The sequence below is a fragment of the Suricata suricatta genome, chromosome X (assembly GCF_006229205.1).
Source record: "Suricata suricatta isolate VVHF042 chromosome X, meerkat_22Aug2017_6uvM2_HiC, whole genome shotgun sequence".
NCBI classification, from domain to species: domain Eukaryota; kingdom Metazoa; phylum Chordata; class Mammalia; order Carnivora; family Herpestidae; genus Suricata; species Suricata suricatta.
In genome coordinates this window covers 111037016-111049930 of record NC_043717.1, presented here as the reverse complement: position 1 = coordinate 111049930, position 12915 = coordinate 111037016, and the positions used below count along the sequence as shown (strand labels likewise).

Sequence of the window (12915 nt, the reverse complement as noted above, 5' to 3'; positions counted from 1 at the left end):
CCCTATGACCCGGCAATAGCACTGCTAGGGATTTATCCAAGGATACAGAAGTGCTGACACATAGGGGCACATGTACCCCAATGTTCATAGCGGCACTTTCTACAATAGCAAATCATAGAAAGAGCCTAAATGTCCATCACCTGCTGAATGGATCAAGAAGATGTGGTGTATATATATATATACACACACACAATGGAGTACTATATGGCAATGAGGAAGAATGAAATATGGCCATTTGTAGCAAAGTGGATGGACCTCGAGGGTGTCATGCTAAGCAAAATAAGTCAGGCGGAGAAGGATAGATACCATATGTTTGCATTCATAGGTCTAACAGGAGAGACCTGGCAGGGGACTGTGGGGAGAGGAAGGGGGAAAGAGAGCGGGGGAGAGTGAGGGACACAGATCAAGGGAGACTACTGAATACTAAAAATGAACCATGGACTGAAGGGGGAGGGGAAGTGAAGGAGGGAGTGATGGTCATGGTGGGGGTTAGGGTTATGAGATAAAAGAATGAGATGCCCAGTTAAAATGAATTTCATGCTGATGCATAGGGGCACATGTACCCCAATGTTCATAGCAGCCCTGTCAACAATAGCCAAGTCATGGAAAAAGCCTAAATGTCCATCACCTGATGAGTGGATCAAGAAGATGTGGTATATATATACACTGGAGTACTACATGGCAATGAGAAAGAATGAAATATGGCCATTTGTAGCAAGGTGGATGGACCTCGAGGGTGTCATGTTAAGCAAAATAATTCAGGCAGAGAAGGACAGATACCATATGTTTGTACGCATAGGTCTAACAGGAGAACAGGAGAAGCCTAATGGAGGACCATGGGGAAGGGAAGGGGGAAAGAGAGTTGGGGAGAGAGAGGGATGCAAAACCTGAGAGACTATTGAATACTGAAAAGGAGCCAAGGGTTGAAGAGGGAGGGGGAAGGGAGGTGGTGGTGATGGAGGGGGGCACTTGTGGGGAAGAGCACTGGGTGTTATATGGAAACCAATTTGACAATAAACTATAAAAGAAAAAAAAGATGCTCAACATCATTTTATTTAGGTAAATGCAAATTAAAGTGAAAAGTAGATCTCATACACACCCATTGGAATAAATAAACCCCCCCAAAAAAACTGATAGTACTAAATGATGGCAAGGATGCAGAGCAATAGAAACTTCATTATACTGAAATGGTATGTCCACTCTGGAAGACAGCTTGGCAGTTTCTTCTAAAATTACAGAGTTGCTGGCAGTTGCACTCTGGGTATCTACCCAACTGATTTATAAACCCCACACATGAGTAACAGCTTTCTTCATAATTGTCAAAAATGGGAAGCTGCCCAGATATCCTTCAAAAGGTTGATTACTAAACTATAGTACATTCATACAGTGGAATACTGTTCAACAATAAAAAGGAATGAGCTATTAATTCACACAATTAATGAGCTATTAGTTCATACGACAGTTATGAATCTTAAATGCATGAAAGAAGCCTGACCATTAAACGCTACACACTGTATGATTTCATTCCTATGCCATTCTGTTAACAGTAAAACCATAGGGACAGAAGACAAGTCAGTGGCTGCCAGGGGTTTGGGAGGATGTAGAGTAACACAGGATTTTTTTTTTAGGATGGTAGAAGCTATCTGTATGGCAATGTGGTAGCAATAACTACATTTGAAAAAGAACTATAGAACTTGATAGCAAAAACTTAAAGTATACAAATTTAAATGTATACAAATTTTAGAAAATCAACCAGAAGGTCAGATCTGAAGATGGAATACAGCCTGTGATAAATGAATCCAAGTGTATTATAAATACGTAACTATTGAAGGGAATGGATGGGAAGGCGTAGGCCTACATAATGTTGGAAAACAGTGTTTTGACCGTAAACCATAAGTCTAAAGACAAAAGGAGCTATACATAAGCTCTATATCCTAGTTTTTAAAGTTGTTTCTTATATGAAAAGAGATATGGAGTTCCAAAACTGCTGGATACATACTGAGTTTAACACACAAGAGCACAGCAGATGGGGGGGGGGGTAGGTTCCTCAGCATCAGATAGTGTGGTTACAAATAAGCACAGGGGAAATGCTAGAATGAATCATGTGGTTCTGGATTAGAGTCAGAGACATCAATATGAACTCATGTCTAGCTCAATATAGATACAGGTGGATACACACAGAAATCATTATAGATATGGTTTTTCATGTGGACAGTGTATCTCCTAGCTCTGTCCATTGTGAAAGCCTGAAACAGTGACACCTCCGTAGCGGTGAGTGCATTCAGTGACCAGATCTTGATTTCTAATACTATTCTCCAGTGAAAGAAACCAAGCCTCCTGAGTTATTCTAGGGCTGGGTGAGGGAAGATACAAGATAAGCCTGGAGAATCTTGAAGTGCAAGAAAGTAAAGAAGTGCTAAAAAAAAAATGAGACAATGTCAGAGGGACACAGGAGCCAACTAAAAGAGTTGCCAGTGGCCGAAGCTGGAACAATTTGAGCAAGAAAATAAATAATATATATTGGATTATGATCCAAAATAAAAAGTAACTATCTATGAGTCCGTGTTGATATAAACAAATGGTCGAACAAATGGAAAACACAGAGACAAATCTCCTGCACAGGAGATTTCCAAATAATTTAAGTCGGTATTTCCCCTCTTCCCACTATGGAGGTGGATCTTAACTCCCCAGTCCTAGCAGGTAGGCTGCATTTAGTGATTTGCTGCCAAAGAATAGAATATGGAAGGAGAGGGAATAACTGTAAGTAGGGAAACCTGGCAAGCTCTACCTTGGCCAGGTATTAAAACATAACATCATCAGTAATAAGTCTTATTACTAGCATGTACCATTGATATGATGTGCTGAAAGGGGCATTTCACTTGTGTAACCATTCTCCCTAAAACCTATACCCCACTGTAACCATGAGAAAATCACCAAACAAACCCAAATTGGGGAACACTCTAACAAAATCCCTGACCAGTAGCTCTCAAAACTGTCAAGGTCATCAAAAACAAGGAAATTCACAGCCCAGAGAAGCCAAAGGAGACATGACAACTAAGTGTACTGTGGGTCCTAGATGGAATTATGGAATAGGAAAAGGACACTAGGGGAAACTAACAAAATTCACATAAAGTATGGGATTTTGTTAGCAAATTATGTGTCAATATTTATTCATTAGTTGTGGCAAACTTACCAAACTAATATAAATATTCATAATAGGGGACACTGGATAATGGCTTTATTGGAACTCTGTATTTGTAGCTTTTCTGTAAATCTAAAATCATTCTAAAACTTAAAACAAATTTATTAAGAGGAAATTGGAGAAGGTAATGGAAACATCAAGCCATAAGGTCCACTATGAAAGGGAATATGATTGAGGGGGGGTAGTTATGAATGGGCGGGTACATAGAGTGAAGGAGAACACTGTTTTAAGATGGAGGGATATTACAACATGTTTGCTGATGAGAATGCTCCAGTAGGGAGGGGAATTTTGATAATGCAAAGGAGGGGGAGTGGAGCAATCTCAGAAGTGTAGTACCTGTGTGGGAGAGAAGAGGTAGGATCTAATTCCTAAATGGAAGTGTTGGTCTTGGTTAAGTTCACGCATGTTTCAACCATAGTAACAGGAAGGAAGGTAGAATATATGTGCACAGGTGTGGGTAAGTGTGTGGATGTGCAAAGAGCATGAGTTTCTGGAGATTCTCTTCTAATTGCCTCCATATTCTCTTTGAAGGAGTAAGCAAAGTCACCAGTTGAAAATGGAAAGGGAGAGGTAGTACTAGCAGTTTGAGGAGAGAGGAGACAATGTGAAATAATAGTCATCTTGGAGAGTGAGTGAGTGATTTTCCCAGGAAATTATGCAAGGATTATTTGGCAGTGGGAAGTACTCATTTGAGATTTTTGGTGATGATTATAAAACAAGAATAGCCATTGCAGTTTGGATAATTTTCTCTGACAATGTTCAGCTGCTTGGCTGCAGGCACAGATAAAGGAGAACTTGTGTTTTTTAGGAATGGGGCTTTCTCAGGGAAGTATGGTGGAGGGAGAGAGAAGGGCAAGGGAGTTGGAGAGTTTTCAAGGAACTGATTAAAATGACAGACCATTGCAGCTGGGCTCCATAAGGAGAGAAATGACAACATTAAAGGAGACAAGATGATGGATGACAAAAAGGTTGTGGTCAATGGATTAGAGTTCTTGGTGGGGTTGAAGGAGTACTGGAGTGAGGAGTGCACAAATAACTGAACTGATAAGGGAACAAGATGTAGGATAGGATATTCAAAATGAAAATTATAAAGGTATTGCAATTAATGGTGATGAAGTTGTTAAGAATTCTGACAACAGAGGAATGGTAATAAATGGATCATTATTTATTTAAAAATAGAGCGACTCAGGAGATACTTGTTTAGAGTAATGAAGAGGGGTGGCATTATACAGGACAGCCTGAGTTTCAGACAAGCAAGGGAGCAACTATCCTACTAGTATGACCAGAGCACTGTTTTGCCCTGCTGATGGTTAAAAACTAGAACACTCTTTCCAAAATACAATCTGATTTCACAACTCCCATTTAAAAAATCTCTTTGTGGAGGCCCACAGTGAAAGATGGTAGTGAATGTGACAGGAGAAAGCAGCAGAAAGGTCATATAGATTTTTAGAAAGATTTAGGAGATAGAATCAGCACACCTTGGTGATGAAGTAAATGCAGATTATGAGAAAGATGAGTTAAAATGAATCCCAAGTTTCTTTTCTGTATTGTTGTCTTGGCCTAGTTAATAGACATTTGTTTAGTGTCTATTGTGTGCATAGCTGAGAACTTCTAGAGACCCAAGATGTAAGATGTGGTATCCAAGAAACATAAAATAAGTAAATAAATGTAAGTATGAATACCTTATGCCATATGCAAATACAAATTAAGTTGTTACCTACCAAATACTTAATTTCAAAGAAAATGTAGGGTCATTCAAGGAAGCTTCCTTGAATAAATGAATTTTTAGCTAGATTTTAGAGGAAAAGATGATCATTTAATTAGGGGAGCTTATAATTTCAAGGAGAAAAATAGCAAGTACAAAGGCGAGAATGAACTCAGTCATGGGAAAAAAGACAATAAGCATAGCAATTAGACTAAAATGAAGATGTTCTGGAGCTTGCAAAGAGATAAGTCTAGCCACATAGGACATACGATTCCACTACTACCATACTGTATGTGCCTAGCAACTCCTGATCTGAAGACAGATATGTATGGCTGGTAGCAGTCAGGATTACTAGATATTTAACAGAGCAAGACAAAGACATTCATAGCTTTAATGAGAGGATCCTGTTCATTTCTGGTGTATAACCTATACTGGAGTTACCTGTAAGGCAGCTTCAGCACTGCTCATTGATTTCCTCAACAGACATTTAATGGGCACCTACCAGAAGCTAGACACCGTGCGAAGTGCTAAGCATGCAGTGATGAAGGCAGCACACTCACTATCTTAAAGGTGCTCCTATTCTTTGGTAAAGACTAACCTAAAAATCATTATAACACAGCATGATAAATGCTTTTTAGGTGATATATAGGGTGCTGTAAGAACAAAGAGTAGAGGTACCTAACCCAGACTGAAGAGTTATATATGACTGCTTATAAGATATAACCTCTGAACTGAGTCATGAGTACAGAATATGGCTTAGGCAAGGGAAGAGAGGTGATAGGGTGGCGATAAATGTTATAGTCAGAGGGCGCTGCACATACAAGCACTGAAAGGCTGCAGAGAAGATGGCATATTGGCCTGTATGGACGACTGCTTACCATGATAGGAAGGGCTGGCTGAGAAAAAAAGTTTCAAAAGCTATTGAGGTGGTGATATTAGCAAGTCCTGTGAACTCATCAGAAGTGGAAGAGAAGGTAATAAAGGATTTTATGCTATGAATTATTTTAGGAGGCAACAAACACTTTCTGTAAAACGCTAGATAGTAAATATTTTCGGCTTCATGAGTTGTGTACATATCCGTTTCATGGTCTTCTTTGTTTTGTTTTTGTCTTACAACATTTTTAGAATGTAAACACCATTCTTATCTTGTAAGCTGTAGGAAAACAGGCCACGGGCTCTATGTGACTCACAGGCTACTTGTCACATCCTGGATTAGCTCAGTGTAATGACCCATCTGAATGAAGTTAATAACTTCTGTCACTTCAAGGGCAGGGTTCTCAATATTTTTAGGTTATGAATCCCATAGGAATTCTGTTGAAAGCTATGGATCCTCTTCATGGAAAAATGTAGGACTACCCCCCCCCACACACACACACACAATTTTAATATTCCAGGGATCCTAGGTAGGTCAGAAACTTCCCACTTAACATTGTTTTTTTTTTATGTTGTTTGAAAAACAGGTTTCTTTTCATACAGGAAATTTTATTTTATGCTTTTTATATATATTAAAATAGCCATTCCTACCTCAAGATTGTCAGTGTATAATAATTTTATTTTTTATATTTTAATCTACCAGTAATTTACTGTTTTGAGTGATATGAATCCAGAGTCAAATTTTTCAAATATTCTTTTTTCTGAAACAAATTATTGAATAATATATCTTTTCTCTACTGTTATGAAATGACACCTTTAACATAAACATATTTCCATGTATACTTGGGGCTGTTTTGGAACTCCATTCTATTCCCTTAATCTGTTCACCTATTCTGCACAAATACCATACTTTTTCTTTTATTCTAGTTAGTCAACATATAGCGTAATATTGGTTTCAAGAATAGCAGTTAGTGATTCATCACTTACATAAAATCCCCATCACCAATTTAGCCCCTTCCCCCCCACCACATCCCCTCCAGCAACCCTCAGTTTGTTCTCTATAGTTAAAAGTCCCTTGGGGCGCCTAGGTGACTCAGTCAGTTGAGCATCTGGCTTTGACTCAGGTCATGATCTCACAGTTCGTGGGTTCGAACCCTGTGTCAGGCTCTGGGCTAGCCGGTCAGGCTCTGTGCTGACAACTAGCCCAGAGCCTGGAGCCTGTCTTCATTCTGTGTTTCCCTCTCTCTCTGACCCTCCCCTGCTCATGATGTCTCTCTCTCTCTCTCAAAAATAAATAAAACATTAAAAAATATTTTTTAAAAAGAGTCCCTTATGGTTTGTCTCCCTCTCTGTTTTTTTTCAAATACCATACTTTTAAAATAACTGTAGATTTGTATATATTTTTTGTGTTTTGTAAGAGTTTCCCCCCTTGCCTTCCTTCTTCTTTTTCAAAATTATAAACGTATTAGTTCTGAATATGAATTTTGAAATTAGCCTGTCCAGTACATGAAAATTTCCATGGGAATTTGGATTGGAAGTACATGGAATTTTGTGTATTAATTTGTGGGAGAATTTGCATCTTTTCATTATTGAATCTGACCATCTTTGAGCATATTTCTCCATTCAGATTTCCTTCAAGCCCTTTAGGATAACTTATAGAGATTTCTCTGTAAGCAGTCTTCCACATTATTGTTTATTCCCAGCCACATTATAGTTTTTGTTCCTCTAATTTGATCTCATTTCTAAATTAGTAATGCAGTATACAGGAAAGTCTTTGATTTTTTGGCAACTTTTTATTTTGGTATAACTTCAAACTAACAGAAAAGTTACAAGAATAGATAGTACCAGTACCTCCTTTATATGCTCTACTCACCTATGTTTCCTTTTAAAATACTTCATTGGTTTCCTTTTACAAATTTAGAACTCTGATCTGTTTTGAGTTTGTCTTGGAGACCTGGTGACAATATGAGGTATGGACCCAACTTTGTCTTTTCTCCAAATGGCTATCTAGTTGTCCAAACACCATTTATTTTAAAGTTCATATTTTCCCAGTGATTATAGCTATACGTTTATTAGATACCAAATTTCCATGTGTTGTTTTATCTGCTCTTCCTGTCCCATCGTCCCACTGTTTTCATTGTAGAAGTTATATAGGATGTTTTCCATCTGAGGGGCTTGTGTTCTCATTGCTCTTGTTTCTTGGTAGAAAACTTTTTGAAGGAGGTTTTCTGACTACTGTCTGGTTTTAAGTTTTCCTAAGTAAATAATTATTTCTCTTTGTAAAGTAATACATGAAATAATCTGAAAGAATGCTTTCCCCTAGAACTGCAATATGCGAACACCGTGATGCGCTTTGATTACGTGTGGCTTCGAGACCACTGCCGCTCCGCATCGTGCTACAACTCCAAGACCCACCAGCGCAGCCTGGACACTGCCAGTGTAGACTTATGCATCAAGCCAAAGACCATTCGTCTGGATGAGACCACACTCTCTTTCACTTGTGAGTAGACAAGAGACTTCGCCCCCATTGGAGTTTCTTCTAAACAATTATTTTACAAAACTGGTTTGCCCCATTCCATAACAGAGAATTCTGTTTTTTTCACTGACGTATAATTACCATAAAATGTTTTTTTAGTTTCAGGTGTATAACATTGATTTGACAATTCTGTACGCTACTCAGTGCTCACAATACATGCAGTCACCATCTATGGCCGTGCAACATTATCACTGTATTATTGACTATATATTCCCTATGCCGTACCTTTCATCTCTGTGGCTTTTTGACTTTATAACTGGAAGTTTGTACCTCTTAATCCCCTTCACCAATTATGTTCCTCCTCTCTCGCCTTCTGGCAGCCACCAGTTTGCTATCTTGTATTTAAGAAACTGTTTTATTTGTTCATTTGTTTTGTGTTTTTAGATTCCACACGTAAGTTAAATCATGTGGTATTGTCTCTCTCTGTCTGACTTATTCCACTTAACAAATACCTTCTAGGTCCATCCATGTTGTTGCAAATGACAAGATCTCATTTCTTTATGGCTGAATAACATTCCAGTGTGTGTGTGTATATAGCATCTTCTTTATCCATTCATCTATCGATGGTCACTTGGGCTGCCTCCCTATCTTGGCTATTGTAAATAATTCTGCAGTAAACATAAGGGTGTGTGTATCTTTTCAAATTAGTGTTTTCTTTGGGTAAATACCCAACAGGGGAATTATTGAACAGTATAGTATTTCTATTTTTAATTTTTTGAGGATTCACAAAGCTGTTTTCCACAGTGGCTGCATCAATTTACATTCCCACCAACACTACATAAGCGATCCCTTTTCTCCACATCCTTGACAACACTTATTATTTATCTTTCTGATGCTAGCCATTCTGGCATGTGTAGGTGATATCTCAGAGTGGTTTTCATTTGCCTTTCCTTGATGATGAGTGATGTTGAGCATCTTTTCATGTGTCTTTTGACCATCTGGGTGTCTTCTTGGAAAAGTGCTTTTCAGGTTCTCAGTCCATTTTTAATCACATTATTTGCTTTTTTAATATTGAGTTGTGCTACTTCTTAATATATTTTGGATATTAACCCCTTATCGAATATTATCATTTGCAAATATCTTCTCCTGTTCACTGGGTTGCCTTTTTGTTTTGCTTATGGTTTCCTTTGCTGCACAGAAGCTTTTTATTTTGATGTGGTCCCAATAGTTTACTTTTTTTTTAAATTTCCGTTGCCTCAGGAGATATATCTAGAAAAAAGTTGCTATGGTCAATGTCAAAGAAGTTACTCCCTCTCTTCTCTTCTAGGATTTTCATGGTTTCCGGTCTCACATTCAGGTCTTTCATCCATCCTGAGGTTATTTTTGTGTGTGGTAAGAAAGTGGTCCAGTTCCGTTCTTTTGCATGTTGCTGTCCAGTTTTCCCAACATCATTTGTTGAACAGACTTTTTCCATTTGCATATTCTTGCCTCCTTTCTTGAAGATCAATTAACCATATATTTGTGAGCTTATTTCTGGGCTCTCTATTCTGTTCCATTGATCTATGTGTCTGTTTTGTGCCAGTACCACACTGGTAGTTATAGTAACTACAACTTTGTAGTATATCTTGAAATCTGGGATAGTGCTACCTCCAGCTTCTTCTTCTCTCTCAGGGTTACTTTGGCTATTCAGGGTCTTTTGTGGTTTCATACAAACTTTAGGATTATTTGTTCTAGTTCTGTGAAAAATACTGTTGGTATTTTTGTAGGGATTGTATTGAATCTTTAGATTGGTTTGGGTAGTATGAACATTTTAACAATATTAATTCTTCCAATCCACGAGGATTGGATTACTTTCCATTTTGTGTGTGTGTGTGTGTTGTCTTCAATTTCTTTGGTGACTGTCTTATACTTTTCAGGGTATAGATATTTCATCTCATCAGGTAAATTGACTCTTAGGTATTTCATTCTTTTTGGTTCAATTATAAGTTGGATTGTTTTCTTAATTTTCTTTCTCCTACTTTATTATTAATGTATAGATACACAATAGATTTCTGTATATTAATTTTGTATCCTGCAACTACTGAATTTATTTACTGAATAAAAACATTTCTTTGGAACTTCCTGTGAATCTATAATTATTTCCAAATAAAAAGTTAAAGGAAAATTTTTGGAGAAAAAAATATTTACAATCAATACATTTGACTACTGATTTTTCTACAGTAAAATAAACACATGCCATAGGAAGTTTATTTCTATGCAAAATATTTGCAACATGTATTACAGAGACTAAAAGCCTATTAATATGTAAGGTGTTATTGCCAGTTTGTACAGAAAAGCACTAGTATTGCAATGGAAAAATGTGAGAAAGTGAACACACAGATCATTAAAGCATGAGCCGGCAAATATTCTGTAAAGGGCCAGATAGTAAAGACTTTTAGGTTTTGCTGGCTGTACAGTCTCTGTCACAACTGCTCAACTATTCTCTTCTTCAGTAGTAGGGTGAAAGCAGACATAGATAGTATGTAACCAAGTGGGTATCAGGTGTTCCAAAACAGGTGTAAAGACAACTGCCAGACAGATTTGGCCCATGGGCCATCGTTTGGGAACCCTTGAATTTAAAAAATGTATGTCTATACAGATAGCTAATAGACACATGAAAAGATGCTCAACATCACTCATCATCAGAGAAATGCAAATCAAGACTACAATGAGACATCACCTTATGCCTGTCAGAATGGCTAAAATCAACAACACAAGAAACAACAGGTGTTGGTGAGGATGTGGAGAAAGGGGAAGCCTCTTGCACTGTTGGTGGGAATGCAAACTGGTGTAGCCACTCTGGAAAACAGTATGGAGGTTCCTCAAAAAAAGTTAAAAATAGAACTACCCTGTGACCCAGCATTTACACTACTAGGGATTTACCAAAAGGGCACAAAAGTACTGACTTGAAGGGACATATACATCCTGATATTTATAGCAGCACTGTCAACAATAGCCAAATTATGGAAAGACCCCAAATATCCATTGACTGATGAATGGATAAAAAGACATGGTGTATATATACAATGGAATATTACTCAGCCATCATAAAGAATGAAATCTTGCCATTTGCAAGGATACAGGTGGAGCTAGAGAGTATTATGCTAAATAAATTGGTCAGAGAAAGACAAATACCATATGATTTCGCTCATATGTGATAATTAAGAAACAAAAGATATAAGCAAAGGGAAAAAGAGAGAGAGAAGCAAGCCAAGAAATAGACTCTTAACTATAGAGAACAAACTGAGAGTTGCTAGAAGGGAGATAGATGGGGGAGAGGGTTTAATGGGTGATGGGCATTAAGGAGAGCACCTATTGTGATGAGCACTGGATGTTGTATGTATGTGATGGATCACTAAATTCTACTCCTGAAACTAATATTGCATTATATGTTAACTAGCTGGAATTTAAATAAAAACTTGAAAAAAATAATAATAATTAAAAAATAAAAATAAAAGACGTATGTCTAACAATTATAAATGTCTAACAAATGTCATTAGCTTTACTAGTAAGTAAATAAATTAAATTACAATAAGAATTTTACCTACCAAATTGGAAAAAAAATCTTTAAAAAATAAGAATACTCTATTTTGATAGGTACACATATATTGCTACAGAGAATGAAAATCGATATACTTTTAAAAATACTATGGGAAATATATTATTTTTTAAATGTTTACTTATTTTGAGAGAGAGAAAGAGCATGAGCAGGGGAGGGGCAGAGAGAGAGAGAGAGAGAGAGAGAGAGAGAGAGAGAGAGAGAGAGAGAATCACAAGCAGGAACCACACTGTCAGTGCAGAGCCTTATGTGGGGCTTGATCTCACGAACTGTGAGATCATGACCTGGGCCAAAACAAAGAGTTGGACGCTTAACTTACTAAGCCACCCAGGCACCCCAAAATTGGTAGACTTTCTAATAAAGTAACTTCAGTTAAATGCACCAAGACTCACAAAAGTTTATATCTTCGGTTTTAACAATTTCACTTCTGTGTTTCTATTTTAAGAAAATTATCAGAAATATAAACAAGTATGGTCACTATTAAATAATAAGGAAATGAAAAAAAAAAACCCTACATGCCCCTGAGCAAATTGCTTAGGTAAATCTTGGTAGTCCATATTCTGCAAATTATAAGAATTAATTTTTATGAAGATTTCATTTTTTAAAGTTTTATTTCATATACAGTTAGTTCATATACAGTGTAGTATTAGTTTCTGGTATAGAATTTAGTGATTCAACACTTCCATAAAACACCCAGTGCTCATCACAAGTGCCCTTCTTAATCCCCATCACCTATTTCACCCATCCCCCCACCCACTTCTGCTCTGGGAACCATCGGTTTCTTCTCTATAGTTAAGAGTCTATGCAGCCGCTCTGGAAAACAGTGTGGAGGTTCCTCAAAAAACTATCCATAGAACTCCCTTATGACCCAGCAATAGCATTGCTGGGGATTTACCCAAGAGAGACAGAAATGCTGATGCATAGGAGCACATGTACCCCAATGTTCATAGCAGCAATGTCAACAAGAGCCAAAACATGGAAGGAGCCTAAATGTCCATCACCTGACGAATGGATCAAGAAGATGTGGTATATATTCACGATGGAGTACTACATGGCAATGA

General features: G+C 37.5%; 1 protein-coding gene across 1 annotated transcript in view; it reads left to right on the top strand.

The window, feature by feature from the left end:
- TMLHE (trimethyllysine hydroxylase, epsilon) overlaps positions 1-12915 on the top strand; it is a 48903-nt gene that overhangs the window by 21776 nt on the left and 14212 nt on the right. The window contains exon 3 of the mRNA XM_029929725.1: positions 8104-8284. Coding sequence (XP_029785585.1) covers positions 8104-8284 — 181 coding nt within the window. The remainder of the gene's footprint in view (positions 1-8103; positions 8285-12915) is intronic.